The sequence below is a fragment of the Acanthopagrus latus genome, chromosome 15 (genome assembly GCF_904848185.1).
Source record: "Acanthopagrus latus isolate v.2019 chromosome 15, fAcaLat1.1, whole genome shotgun sequence".
Classification (NCBI taxonomy): Eukaryota; Metazoa; Chordata; class Actinopteri; order Spariformes; family Sparidae; genus Acanthopagrus; species Acanthopagrus latus.
This window is the reverse complement of record NC_051053.1, coordinates 14668583-14683654: the sequence shown is the minus strand read 5'-3', so window position 1 is coordinate 14683654 and position 15072 is coordinate 14668583. Positions and strand designations below refer to the sequence as shown.

Here is a 15072-nt window from a genome sequence, read left to right as displayed (position 1 = left end):
TTTTCTTTAGCCTACTGTTAATTTTGCCCGATCTCTCGCAGTCAATTGACAGGTTGTGTTTTCTTAGCAACCTTGCTAACGTTGATTCAGCAACATACGTTTTGTATCATTATCACTTGGCATAAAACAGTGAAATATGGTGAATTTTTGTACACTTCCCATATAAACCGTACACTATAAAATGTGTTACATAATATAATACTAATCCACACTAAATAAGTGTTGTAATGTGAGCATTTCTGCATAAGACATAACCAGGTCAGAAAAACACATTAGGTAGCTTCCCTGAAGCCACATCCCTAGCTCTTTAGCTTCCCTGCTCACACTAGCTAGTGCTTTATGCTTGTTGTATTCCCTGTGAAAATCTAAAATTCTCACACTTAGATGACAGAACAGGTAATCTCCCCAAAACAACATCATGACCGTTGCCACATAACAGCACGATACACATACCAGACTGTCACCATGCAGTAGAATTTTGGTTAGGTTTAGACACTAAAAGTACTCACTTAGGTTTAGTAAAACATTTTGATCCGAGTTAAACCACCATAATTTTACCTACGTACTACTGTTATTTACGTGACATATTTGCTAGGTTAGCAAGTTAAAAGAACTGCACAAACTGCAGTCTCCTGAATGAAAGTCCTCTATTTTTTTCTGACGAAGACAGGTGTTGAAAATCCAACCACTGTCACCAAAAGACTCTCCTGTCATTTGTAGACACATAACACAGGCAGTCTTAAGGCAACCCATATATTTCAGTCTCAAATTTGTGCTAACCATGTGCTTCAACACACCCCATAACTTAAAAATAGCAATGTTTTTCTTTGCTTATACTCAGCTGTTGATGTCTTTCACCGCCCGTTTGATTTCACAGCCCAAATCAAATCAATTTTGTTTATACAGTCCAAAATCACAATCACATTGCCTCAGTAGGCTTTACAATTTACAGTGAATTACATCCTCTGTCCATAGACCTTCAAATCAACTTTCTCAAAAGTTTTTTTCACAATAAAAGCATGTACAATGGAATTGGGTGAGACTTATGGCTTACTTTCACTTTTGCTGTAACAATAACTTAGCAGTTTACTGTTGCAATAATATTTAATAATTGTCACTTCCCACTGTGTTTGTTGTTTAGAAAAGATATTTGTCTCGTTTTAAAAGTCAGACTATGATAATTTTGTACCAAAGTTTGACAACAAACAAAGACAACGGAAACTTTCCAAAGGTCTTTAGAGGAAAAAGAGAGCTGTCTCCTGACAACATGTAATGTTTGTTCCCAGGCACTATTAAGGACCAACAGCTAAGCTGTTGCAGCTCCGTCACCCCTGTTGAGAGGCAAGTGCCTGTCCTTACTGCCAGACTGCTTTTGAATTATTTACAGCACACACCACTGGTTATGGCTGGATTTTTACAACACCACCGCTCGGAGTGCTCCACGTTTATACTCAGGCACAAAGCACCACACATAAAAAAAAAAAAAAAAATGAAAAAAAAAAAGAGCAGCTCAAAGAGGTGGCGACGGAGGGAGGCGCCGGCTGTGAGCAAATAGTTGTGCTCAGTAGGTAGTTTCACAAGAGCGCTCAATGTGCACTCTGAAAGTGATAATGTGATGCATTTTATCATCTTAATGTAAATGCTATACTGTGTTGGGAACATTCTCTGCATTTAAGCTTCAGTTTTGTTTAATGATAAAGAAAAAAGAGATCGTGCTGTGTTGTCAAATCAATGTATTTGATCAGCTCCACGATGAATTCAACAACCAGCCATTTTAATGCTTCTACCCTACAACAAACACCTCTTTTTCTAAGACCTTTGTATTTCCATGCGCAAAACCAAAATGAGTTTCAAGGACCATGAGTTTCCCCTCCATGCCTATGAAAAGTCAGGAGAAGTTACGTGAATATTTTCTGAAGCGTCACAGCAAAATAACATTTCAGCATTCTCCTAAACAACTGAAGTAGACGGGGACTTGTTTTAAAATGTAAAAACAGAAATTAATATGAAATGGCTTCATACAGGTCTAATCCAGGTCACCAGAAGATCAACAACTGATTTCGAAAGATACACCTATGACGTGTGGTTGAGCCCCTCCTTCAGATGGGATGCGCGCTAACGCACCAGAAATGTTTTGTCGACTAAAAAACTTCACCAAGTAGAGTTGACAGTGGCTGAATTCTCATTTTCCAATTGAACACGTCTTTCAGCAGTAAGATATAAAAACTGCAGGATAGGAAGTCCTGTTCTGTTTCAACTACCATATCAACTCTGAGAGGAGGAGACAAGTCTTGTACCTGCGAAAGCCACCTGTCAGCGCCAGCACGGCGTCCGGTGTGATCGCATGGACAGCTTCGTCAATAATGTTCCTCAGGGCTCGGGCCTCTGCTTTACTGACAGCCCTGGAGATGTCTCCATAATGCAGAAAACCTACAGGGAAAAGATCACGTGGTTATTAGTCTGGGAGAGCTGCCATCAATCATAGCCATTTGCTCTGGGGAAGTGGAGAGTCAGGGTGAATTAAAAGTAAGGTAAAATGTGATGCGTTCTGCTGGCTGATAGAAGGCGACTAGCGGTGCAGGCCTGCCGCAGCCACGAGAGGATTCCAGCCACCATAGACACGGAGCTAAATTGTGATTGATGGATTGATGGGGATCACGCTGATTTCATGCATCTCGCTTTTGTGTTTTCTCATCTATCTGTGCTGCGTAAAAAGCATTCATTCCCTTTTCTTCCCTCAGAACAGAGAGATGCACCTCCAATTAATTTCACAATATTGATATTTCTGTCTGCGCCACAGCAGTATAAATATATAATAAGTCATGTTTCTCCTATTTTTAAGATTTACAGAGTACAGTGGAGAGACCAAGGTTCAAACATATTTTCCATGTCAAAAACTCACATTACTTCTCGGCATGAAGCAGAGACTGCAGTGTTCCGAGTGATGGATTATGACCAGTTTGATGAAGATGTCTGTCAGCATAACACAATATCAGATGGAGCTGCTAACTGAATGGAACCTGCAAGCGGTGTAATATAATGTTTTTGAATTACCGCCTCATGCAGCGCTCCACTATGCGCACCCAGCAGCATCCTGAGCAGCAAAAGAAGCCGAGAGATGATGCCGACAAATGAAAAGCTGCGTGTCAGTACTTCCCTTTCAGACTCTTAAGCGCATACATTAAATGCTCTGTGGGATTTCTATCGCTGACGACAATTGAGGCTGATGCTATCTACATGTTTGGATGCTCCGGTGGTGCTCTATTCTTGTTCACTCAGCTATTTTTGTCAGATTTGAGCACTGCATCACCTCGGAGAATAATCACTGCAGATATGCTTTAAGCTTCTTGACAGTTTTGTTTTTTTTAACCAGATTATTATGTTTGCTCATCGGCCATACTGATGGTGTGGCTCTACCGAAGTCCACCTCTGTGGTCCAGACTGAAATATCTCAACATCTATTTGATGGATTGCCAATAAAGTTTTACACAGACATTCATGGTTCCAGAGAATGAAGCCTATTGACTTAGGTGATCTCTCACTTTTCCTCCAGCGGTATGATGAGATGGCCTTTATGGGTCACAGAGAAATGCCTCAACAACTACTGGATGGGTGCAACTAGCTGTAGACATTAATCTCCTCTGGTTTGGTCATGGACATGAGGTCAAAACTGGAAGTACTCAAATATGTTATATACTAAACATGGACAACAGCTGCAGGTATTTGTCCACAGCATGAGGATAAACCCAAGTATTCAGGTGATAATGATATATATTTGATGAGTTGGGAATGAGACTTAAAAATGAACTTTCTTTTAAATTGGACCTTTAAAGGGATCATCATAGTTATTAAAGGTCATCCTGTGTGGGGTATAAATGTACCAGATTTATGGACATAGGTTCAGTAGTTGTCAAGCAACCTGGCATCACATCAAACTGTGTAAAAGACCTTGCATACCCGTTAAAAAAAGAACAGGGTCTCATTCCGTTGTCGAGTTACCAATTGTACATGCAACGTCCAATTACACTTTCAAAATAAAGGCACCAAAACTACCTTGTAAGGTTTAGCAAAAGATCATTATTTCACTTCAAATAACTAAATCCTTCAAACAGTCACTTTGGACCACTGACCTCGCATGGTACTCAAACTGTGGTCACCAGGGTGAGATTCTTATCAACGGACTGACTGAAAAACCCAAACCTCCTCCTAGAAAGATATTTCTGGCTCTTTACGCTCCGTTTCTGTTCTGCCCTCTGTCATTACCGTCCTCTGATGGTATTGCACCTTCAAATACACATTAAATTTCCACGCCTATAGAGACAATCCATCAGACTCATACACTGTCCTCTAGTGGACTGACAGGTCTACTACATGTTACAACATGAGACTGGGCTTGGTTAATCTGTTGGTGGTGAGGAAAAGTCAGGGGATCATCAGTACATCGTCAGTGTTAAAGTTTGTACAAATCTATCAAGCATATTGTTTAAGGTAATTCACAGCACACACTGGTGGTGCTACAGGAAGTGTCACAGGATCATCAGCGTCAGCAGGCTTCATCCTCCGGAGTGTCAGCGCAACATTTGGTGGCAATCAAACCAGCAGTTGTCTAAACAATTTCAGTCCTTACATTCCTCACACTCATATTTTACACCTTTGCTCATCAGATGACGATCATCAAGTCTCAACACTCGAAACAATGAAACGCCACTTTCGGACGTCTACAGTTTGGCTTCTTTAGACGGAACATCTTCACAGAGCCAGTAGAGTCACTGCAGACTCTTAGTTGTTTTAATCATGCGGCTCCAAATTAATTCACCACAGCTCTGGAAACTGTCCAAAAATATTTATCCAAAATCCATCTGTAATTAAACCGAGTAGCAGTATTACAAAAGCAATAAAGGGCGTTTCCCCACAGAAATATAAACCAAGATCATGTGAAGGAAATCATAACTCTGCCGCAGGAAGTCAGCGACCTCTCTGCCGTCTTTGCCTCTGCCCGGCTAATGAAGAGAGCTCATGGGAATTCCGCAGCAAGCGTTCCCTCTCACAGTCACTATTCATTGATTTTTATTAAAGAATACCCTTGCTGCCTTTTTTCTTTTGTTTTTACCCTCCTGCTCTCCCTTCAGGGAACACACGTACGGATAGAGCCTCACATAAGGAGCCTCCTGAGGGACCAAAACAGACAAAAAATCCCAAATGGAATAAAAACGAAAGCCCCCCTGGAGGAACCTATTTAGGTCTTTGAATCTTTCTTGGAAGCGAACTAGAGTTGAGGTTTTCAGTCTATAATTTGTGGAGTGGCAGAGGGGATTTTTGTAAGATGTTGACGCACCACTTTGTTGCATCCGGTTCAGACGAATGCCGCGGTCTCCCAGAACGTCGCTGAATGAGCGCAGCCCTCCGCGGTACCACTTGTCAGCCGTCTTAGGTCCAACCCCAAACACACTTGTGAACAGCTGGCAGGAAACGAGGTAAGGACGTAATCAAGAAGACATGCACTGAAATGACAGGCTCTTCTCAGGAGGGGTTAGCATTCAGAATTTTCGAAGAGCTCGGCGTCCTTAAGAGACGGCAAATGCAAATCATTTTCACAGCAATTTCAAAGCGGCAAGATGGAGACAGTAAACAAATGAGTTTGTTTTTCATCTACTGACCTTTAGTGTCTGATACCTTTCATCAGACAGTATTTTCTCAACTTCAAACGAACGACCATGTCGAAGGATCTCCTGGAAAACATAAAAGTAGATGGTATTATTAAGAAAGAGGCTGTCGGTGTCAGCATCAGTATGTTTTCCCTGGTTTCTGTTCCATCAGCAATTAACAAATGGCCCCAAATTGCCGCTCGTTCGAAAACAGTTTCCACTTAAATCAGGTGCTCCTCGCGTCCTCATTTCCATTCCTTTTCAAGAACTAACGATTTTGTTGTTGTGGAACCTGGGATTAATAACGCTTTTATGGCATTTATAAAAAAGCCCAAGGTAATGTTTTCTCCAGCTTCAATTGTTTTTTCTCTGAAACAACTTTATTCGACATTTAATTGTCTGCTGCGCTCAGCAGAGCACCACTAATTTGCCAGTCACAGAAGCTGCTTTAACTGTCTTCATTACGTGCAGGCATAAAATCAGGCAGCAGTTGTCTGGTTAATATTGACCATATTCCATGAGTAAATTGTAGGAGTTATTAGTGTTGAAAAAAAATCTAAACTACAAATCAATATTTTTAAAATTCTATTAATGCCAATTGACTTCTTAGTTCTCTGGTTATTGTTTGTGCCTCTTCTTGTCATTCAACGTGTTGCATTTCCCAAAATTATTAAGGTCACATTAATAACATTCCTATGCAAACAAATCTTTTTGTTTTAAATAACACATCTACAGAGCTCTTGTAGAAAGATGCAGAATTAAAGTATCTCTTTTCCTTAAAGACCTCATTATGATTGTGAATTGAAAAATTGAAAAAATATTGTTTTGTTTCTTTATAAGAATTTTGACAGTTGGTTCCAGCTATTGAACCCATGCTTTAACACCGTTGGTATCATGTGGTATCTGTTTCAGGAGCAGATGATTGGAACAACAGCAGTATGGTGACGTGTGTACAATGAAAGTGGTGAGGTGGAACACATTAAGTGACTGAATATAACAGCTTCAATATTGATTTGTATATTAATCTTTTCCTGGTCCGTTGCAAAAGGTCATGAGACTAACTGATGTAAATTCAATGCTAACATGTCTTCCTTTAGTGGTTGAATGAGACACACCTCTTCTTATTTGATTTAGTGGAACTTCTTCTAGCTAACTAAGCTAGCTCATGTCACAGTTAAGCCGAGGAAGACGCCATAAAGGTTTACATCCTGCATTGAGAACTAGCCTAATGTCCATGTATAAATGCACATTCCCTCTGCACAGTGATATGATTGGCGGGCGTAGCAAGAAAATAGTTCCAACTTGAAACTGCTCACAAGGAGGCTCATATCTCCAAAACTCATCAACGCACACCAAAACAGTCCAGAAGGATAGATAGCCCTACAGGTAAGAGGAAAAAATACATGTTTTTGATTGTTTTTGGGGGTGAACTGTCCCTTTAAGCTTGTGCACAAAGGGATGACATGTAGTATCAACGAGCAAGTGAACCTGAGATCCAGACTGTGAGTACAGCGTATTTTAAAGCAGTCCCTCACTGCTCAGCGATGCATCCACCCGTCCACCTCTGCTTTTCAACCCTCAAGCTGAGGCCAACCTCAAACGCAAGGGATAATGCTCCGACACACTCTGCGCTCCGGGGGAGACACACTAGCTTCACAGGCACGACGTCTCTCGCACACACAGAGAAACGCATACTGACTATTCATCCCCAACTCTGCCTCGGTGCTCTGAGATTTTCATGTCAGTAGGTTCATATCTTTCCCCCACTTTGGATGTTCAGTCAGAGGCGAGCGGTTCAGTCGCTGCTGACAGAGCGTCACTCCGATGTTCACAGGCACATCAAGCATTTTGTTTTTACTCTGTTTGGCTTCACTTTGTTTTTCGTGTCGTGTCATTTTGTTTTGAGCCAGGATCTTTTTTAAAAAAGAGACAACCTAGTGGGAGAAAAAAAAAAAAAAAGGCTGGGTGTACGTCTGAATCATGTAAGAACAACAACAGGGAGAGGTCATTCACAGGCAGTCTAATTTGGTCTCCTGGGACATTTATTTTATTTTGTTTAATGAATCTGCCTCGGCGCTGACAGGTTTGTCAGATTTTGAAACTTGCTCTGAGCCCCGCCGTGTGTGTGTGTTAGGTTTAATGTGTCAGAAAGCTCACCTCGTTCTCCTGTGGGGACTCTGCGTTCTCGCCGAGCAAACATTTCTCGACACTTTTCCCCGACAACTTGCCATTGATGATTTCAGCCCTGAGCGCGGCTGTAGGTGAGGACTGTGATTGCCGAGTGACCCAAGAAGACTTTTATTCTCTCTTTTTTTTCTCATCCAGACGAGATACATTTGTGCAATGCCCGTCAGTGTGTGTACTCATGTGTGAGGTAAATTTTTTTTTTTACCGTGTCTGTCTAGGACTTGGAATCTCAAAACTGTTTGATATCTTGTTGGAATGATTGAACTCCGCATTGAATTTTTTTCAACCCTCCATGACTTACAGCAAATGCATTCTGTAAGATGAAATTCCACTTTGATGTCACCTTAAGAAAAGCATATTTGTGCAGATTGGCATTGTTAGAGGGAGACGGACTGAACCACACTTTTCTTGACGGCGTGCTGAAACAATCTGCACACAGTTTCAAGTAACACCTCCATCATCACCCACCAGTAATGCGTGGGTGATGGAGGTGGTCAGTTTCTCCCCAACATTGCTAAATGCACTGCTTCTCCTCCTTATAGCTCTGACATTCAGCTGAAAATACCTGATTTCGAGATGAGGCCTGGATTTTGAATATTCCATGAAAAGAAGCAATTTTGATATGTTAATCAGATGAGAAAGATCTTTATTGGCTGATTTTTTTAATGTCTAAACAAACTAAATAAACAATCTCTCTTCATTTTCATTACTGAATAAACAAACTGACCTTAAAGGACGACACAGTCTCCTGAAAACACACTTTTTTGAAAACGGGTCTCAGAGTGGAGAAATCCGAAAACGCAGCCCTCCTGTTTTCAGGTGGACGCATCCACATACTTTCCAAAACGATGACGCCATCGCCCCACCCCTCGACCTCTAGCCTCTGACCTCTGAACCCATGACTCATGACAACAACAACGACGGCAGCCTACATGTTCGTGTTCGTGCCACAGAAGATATTGAGCCTTTCTTGCAACTTACATGCCTTGTAGTTGAGTGTGAGTCGCAGCAGCAGTTCGACCTCATTACCGGTCCACACAGAAGATTCTGGTTTCCTTGCACAAGCCATTTTCATCTTCTTCTTGTTGTGTTCGGTTTCTCCGTCTACTGTTTGTTTACGGCGCGCAAGTTTAATGCGCATGCTCAGTGTCTTCTTCGTTTTTGGTGAATGTCAAGCGCCACTTATAGGCCTGGAATATGAACTTCAGCATTTTCGGTCATTTTCAGTGGATCCGTGTGGACGCAAATATTCTTAAAACGCTGACGAGGAAGACGGAGAAAAAAAAGAGATCGTTTTCGCCCGTGTGGACGGGGCCTCAGGCCTATAGGTGGCGCTTGACATTTACTAAAAACGAAGAAGAAGACACGGAGCATGCGCATTAAGCTTGCGTGCTGTAAACAAACAACAAGAAGAAGATGAAAATGGCTAGTGCAAAGAAACCAGAATCTTCTGTGTGGACCAGTAATGAGGTCGAACTGCTGCTGCGACTCACACTCAACTACAAGGCATGTAAGTTGCAAGAAAGGCTCAATATCTTCTGTGGCACGAACACGAACATGTAGGCTGCCATTGTTGTTGTTGTTGTTATGAGACATCGCGGGTTCAGAGGTCAGAGGCTAGAGGTCGAGGGGTGGGGCGATGGCGTCATCGTTTTGGAAAGTATGTGGATGCGTCCACCTGAAAACAGGAGGGCTGCGTTTTCGGATTTCTCCACCCTGAGACCCGTTTTCAAAAAAAGTGCGTTTTCAGGCGTTGTGCTTTCAGGATCCGTGTGGACAGTCGGCCGAAACGATACAATACGTGTACGTTTACGCAAAAGATCGTTTTCGTGTGGACGGCCCCTCATACTGCTTTACTTTATTTATATTTGGCAGACCCTGCCACCTTTCTAACTTCAAACAGTGTTCCACAATATCCACAATATTTCAGAGCTTGTATTATTACCTCATTAATATTGTAAATATTAAAAGAATGCATTTGAATTTCTTCTCCAAGCTAGATACAATCCCTTTAAAGGTCCAGTTATTAATTGTCTTGGACTGTTAATATTTTCATACTTCCTTACCGTGTCTGTGACATTCATTCCAGAGCTCAGTGGGGTGTGGTCCAACCCAGGAGGCTATTTCTAGCTTGCTGGGTTAGACTGCGCCCATCTTTGAATTCTGAATTCATTCTGATCTTATCTCAAGTTGAAAACCTTACCAGGCGATGCTGCTGCGGCTGCAAATTAACAAACAACGTTCGATATGACACATATTTTCTGTGACTCATTGTAAATAAGAACTGTGAATCCAAGCTGACTAATGGTGCCATCCTCGGCGTGGTAGCAACAAGTCAAAAACATGACCAAACATCAAGAAATGCCTGATATCTTGAGATGACATCAAATCATTTTAGACACCCTCCAACATCAACTCCCCCATCCAATAAAAAAGTAGTTACCATTACCATTTTAAGTCAAGTTAGTTCTTTCAGCATCGTCATGGCAATACAGATAATTAAAGTTTTGTGGTTAAATGTTATATTAAATATATAACAAATATTTTCAGATCAAAATGTCCAAACATGGTCTGACCTTTGTTTTGCCCTCTTGTATTATCTTTCAAATCTTCAGTGTTTAAGCTCAGCTAACACATAGTTTGATATCACAGCTGAACATTTTCCAAAGTGTTTTCCAAAATGTTTAGACTGACTTTCTGCTTTCAAGGCAGCCACTGATCTTAGATCATTTCACAGCAGCATGAAAATCAAGTCAATGCCACCTGAAAGTTGTGTGGTGACAGAAGTGATCCATCACATTAAACATTGCATTACTTATTATTTGCAGACACAGGCGGATTTTTAAAACTCTCTTTGTTTGAAAAATGGAGAGTCTGGTTCTCAAAACGTCGCGTTCACAAGCCGTGCTGTCAGAAAATCAAATCCAGCCGATGAAACGTGAACTAAACATTCGCTGTCCCATCCATTTAGTGTGGCTGTCCAAATTAAACACTGTCGTTTCATGACAACTCAGCTCCCAACACGTAATACAGATGGATTGACTGTCAGCGGCACTCTGAGAAGGCTCTGCATACAGACTCCTACCTCCATCACTGCCTTGGTGTGCTCCCCCAGGCAGGGCAGGTAACGAGTGGTGTCCAGGCACCGCACCGCCCAGGACAGACTCTTCAGGACAGATGCAGCTCTCCTGAAGGCCAGGCATGGACCCTCGATCTCGTTGAATTCATAGCTCTCCGCAAGCACTTCAAAAGCATCCTAGGGGGAGGACAGGTGAAAGGAGAGAGAAGAATTATGTAGGAGCAAAGATAAGGTGGGGAAAATTTCCACCTGTGAGGTCATGTATAAAACATGAATCAGCCATTCTTTAAAGCCTTTAAACAATGGAGAGACAGAGAAAATCCAGGAAGGACGGACACCCAGCAAAGATGTGTCAGGTGTTCATTCACATGTGAGATGCACTGAACCATACAAGAAACCAGCACTCCCTCCCGTCCCCCACTCTTCTTCCTTCATCACCCCTCTGTCTCCGTCCGCGTCCCTGTCACTGTACAGCAGGACATGCTGCATGTTGATTTTCTTCTGGATGACCGGACAGAGACATTAGAGGCTGGCGAACACCAGACAGGAACCTGTCATTTTCCACTTGTTCACAACAGGCTCCCATGGGGAGGCAGCCGCGACTTTCCCCTTTACAAAAGGCGACACGTCTAAACACTCGGATAGGCTGCAGTCAGGATCCTGGGATGGATGAATCTACCAGAGAGTGGCTCAAAAAAACAGATGACACAATTCTTCCAACCCCACACGATCCTTCATTGTGTTTTTGTTTCTTTATTTGAAAAAAAAAGGTGCGATATGTAAGAATTGGCCACCTGTAAAATTTATACTCAAAACAAATACAGGGCAGCGTATGAAGAGCACAACAGCTTACTGCTGCTAACTGTCAACCTTAGCTAGTTAGCTCAGTTAGCCATGCTGTATCAACTTGGAGCTCAGGGACGAAGGAAGTGTTAGTGTTAACACTGTTGTGCAAGAGCTTTGGTGCACAATGGGCCAGGGCTAGCAGGTTAGCATGCTAACTTTAGTAGATATCTTTGCAACAACATATTTACATCATCGACTACAATTCCAATGTATTGCCCATTTGAGATTATTTTAAAGCTATTATAAGCAGTATTTAGTATATTTGGTATATTAATAACAGATCAAATGACTACAGATATACTAAGGGGTCTCTTGGAGTGACAATCCAGTGGCTGTCCGTACAGTCCCCTGCAGCATCACGGAGCATGTTAGTGTCTTTCAGCTGATTGTTTCTGCTTGTAACTTTTTTGGTTCACTCTCACAGTTCTCATCAGGATTGTTTCCAGACACAGATATTTTTAGCAGCAAGCTCTAAAAACCGACTGTGCACTACCTGCCCAACACCAAACAGCTTGGCAGGCTAGATCAGAAACTACGTGCATGACAAACATTTAGCAGCTAAATTAGATAAATTCAAAGTTTATGTTGTCATTTTTCTTGACTTCAGAGTTCTTTATATTTCATTAATTGGCTGGAAGATATTTTGAAATGAATTGGGTGCATTTTTATGGTTTTGTCTGCTCTTCCAGCAGTTTTTGGGCAGGCCATCATTTTTAGATTGCCATAAAAGTGGCAAAAAAAAAGTCAAGGCATGTTTAATGTTATAATTGAATCTGCATTAAATACAAAATAGTGTGAGAATGCTAAGGATTAGTAAAATGATTCATATGAGTCACACAACAGTGTGTGCTTAAGTACTCTACATTTAACTGAAAGTCCACAATGCATTAACTTAATTAAGGCACAAATTATGGCAATTAATATTAAAAAAGCAATAACATAAAATGGTATGATATATAAATCCAAAAAAAACACTGAAAGAATTCATGATTATTTTCCTATCTAGTAAATAGTGGATTTAATGTATGAAGGGAGGATTAAATAAGTTTAATGGTATTTTTGCTAACAGCTTTGTGAGGCTGTTCTCAGGCACAGCAGCACTTAGAGGTAAATACTAAGGTGCAACATGCTTTTAGTAACAATGTTAACAGGGTGTTCATTGTAGTTTTGCATGTTAATATGCTGCCTGTTGTGGTTGAGACAAAAAGGACCAAAATAGCAAGAAATCACAGCAGGCAGGTAGAAAAACAAAAAGCAAGCTTTACTGAATAAAGCTGCTATTCACAAAACAAAAGGCAGACTAAAAGGCTGGTCAGAGAAGAGAAATAATCCAAGAGCTAAAAGAAAAAGAAATAAGTAAACTAAGTATAAAGCAGGATAACATGAGGAGTAGACAGGACCAGGTAACAGACGAGACACAATGAACAGTGACAGGGAAACACATTTTTAAATACACAGGACTGAAGAACTAATGAAATACAGCGTCGGCAACCTCTAGTGGCTGTAGTGATCATCACCGCTGAAAAGGAGGACATAGAATGAGGTGTCAAAGTCAGTTTGGGGAGGTTGAGGATGGACTGCATTACGCAAGCACAGGGTTTTCATTAAGGAGACCGCTGTTCATGTCCTGTATTCCAAAAGTCAATGTTGAGTTCTTACAGGCTACTTACGTTTTGGGAACGCTGACAAACGACCTTTTCAGTCGAAAGGTAGTTACAGTAGGTATGAAAATGGGTAAGTAGCTGGATAACTAAAGTATGTCACATGAATGTCTGTACAACATTTTTTGCCAAGTGGGTCAGTGGTTGTTGAGATTTAGTGTGAACTAAACTGACCAACTAGCCATGCTGGTGCTAGAGCCGTTAGCATGGCTAAAAATGTTTTCCAACAAAAGTGTTTGACCAGTTTCAGGAGAAACAGACTTCACTGCAGGGCAATTTTAGTCTTTCACCAAAACAATACAAAAATGCCATTAGCATAGACATACCTGCAGTTTAATAGCAAAACATTAATGTTTGTAACCTTAGCTAACAATTGCTTGCTGACAGCTGTTTTTTATGTTAGGTAACGCTGGTATCTTACCTCATTACATTAAAGTTTCCTAAATCATTGTCTTATTTGATGGCCTTGATGCAGCCTCTGCCTCTAAAATGTTGTATATCCACGCCAGTAAAAAGATGAAATGCTCTCTATCAGTGACCACACGGCAGCGCTATTCTCCCTAAACCGTTATCACTTATTCCTTGGTCCTAAGCCAAACTGTCTGCTCCACTCAGTGTCTCCTGTGACACACAGTGGTGTTGTCGGGTTTTTTTTTTAGTAGCTTCCATATGAACAGATTCTATTGCGTGAACACGTTTACAGCGGATTGTTTTTGCACTTCAAGAGTGCGAAGTGTGAAAAAAAACACTTCATGAAACAACTTCTCTGTCACACTTTGTAACACTGGCACGTGGCTGAACATTTGGCACCGTGTTCAGTTGGACCGCTTCACGGTCGGTGCCGCCGCTGGAGTGATGAGCTACTGTTGCAGAACCGAGTGGAGGAAAACATGTCACCACAGGAGAAATGGATCATCAGTGTAGGCATTCATTAGCTACACAGGTAATATTTTCATGTGGGCCATGACAAAACATTTCAAAACAGAATTGCCATCCGAGTGCGTCTGAGACGGAGCGGGTTGGTGCTGTGAGGAATAAAGAGCTGCAGGTGGGGTTTTGCCTATTAAAATGACAGCGGCCATTATTTCTAATAGGCGGCACTTCTTTGGAGCAAATTCTCAGAAATAAAGAGCCAGGTATAAAGGTTTCACCTATTCAGCCACATCAACAATAAATGTTCAGAAAAACGACAGTATATCATGTTCATTCCAACTTGGAGGGAAAAGCGACTTGATACAATTATCACACTCCTTTGTAGAGGCACATAATGCTCATGAATAGCCTCAGGATATTCTTGCCGAAACATCTACGCATTTTGTGTTATGTGCTTCTTTAAAAGAGGGATGTGATGATTGCGTTCCCTTTTTTTCTTAAATTTACAATGTGTTATCTGCCTGTGTAGTTTTAATTCCCTGTGTTATTACCGCATAACGCCTCCTCAAAATCTCTTTTCCAACCCATAAATTTTATTATTTTTTGCGTCAGAGAAGAAGCTGCCATCTTGTAATTTGTCTTGTTTTTGAGAAAAACCTCTTATGGCAGACCAAAATCCTTTTTTAATTCCAACGCTGCGTGTGGATGTGGGATATTATGTTCATGAACTCCAATTCTACACAACATCAACACAGACAAACAACAACTGAAGTTGTCTGCA

General features: G+C 41.3%; 1 protein-coding gene across 1 annotated transcript in view; it reads right to left on the bottom strand.

The window, feature by feature from the left end:
- Window positions 1-15072, bottom strand: part of dntt (deoxynucleotidyltransferase, terminal) — an 85939-nt gene that overhangs the window by 52231 nt on the left and 18636 nt on the right. Inside the window, exons 4-7 of the mRNA XM_037122760.1 lie at window positions 10918-11088; window positions 5658-5729; window positions 5336-5459; window positions 2298-2430 (exon numbers count right to left, since the gene is read on the bottom strand). Of these exons, the coding sequence (XP_036978655.1) occupies window positions 2298-2430; window positions 5336-5459; window positions 5658-5729; window positions 10918-11088 (500 nt within the window). The remainder of the gene's footprint in view (window positions 1-2297; window positions 2431-5335; window positions 5460-5657; window positions 5730-10917; window positions 11089-15072) is intronic.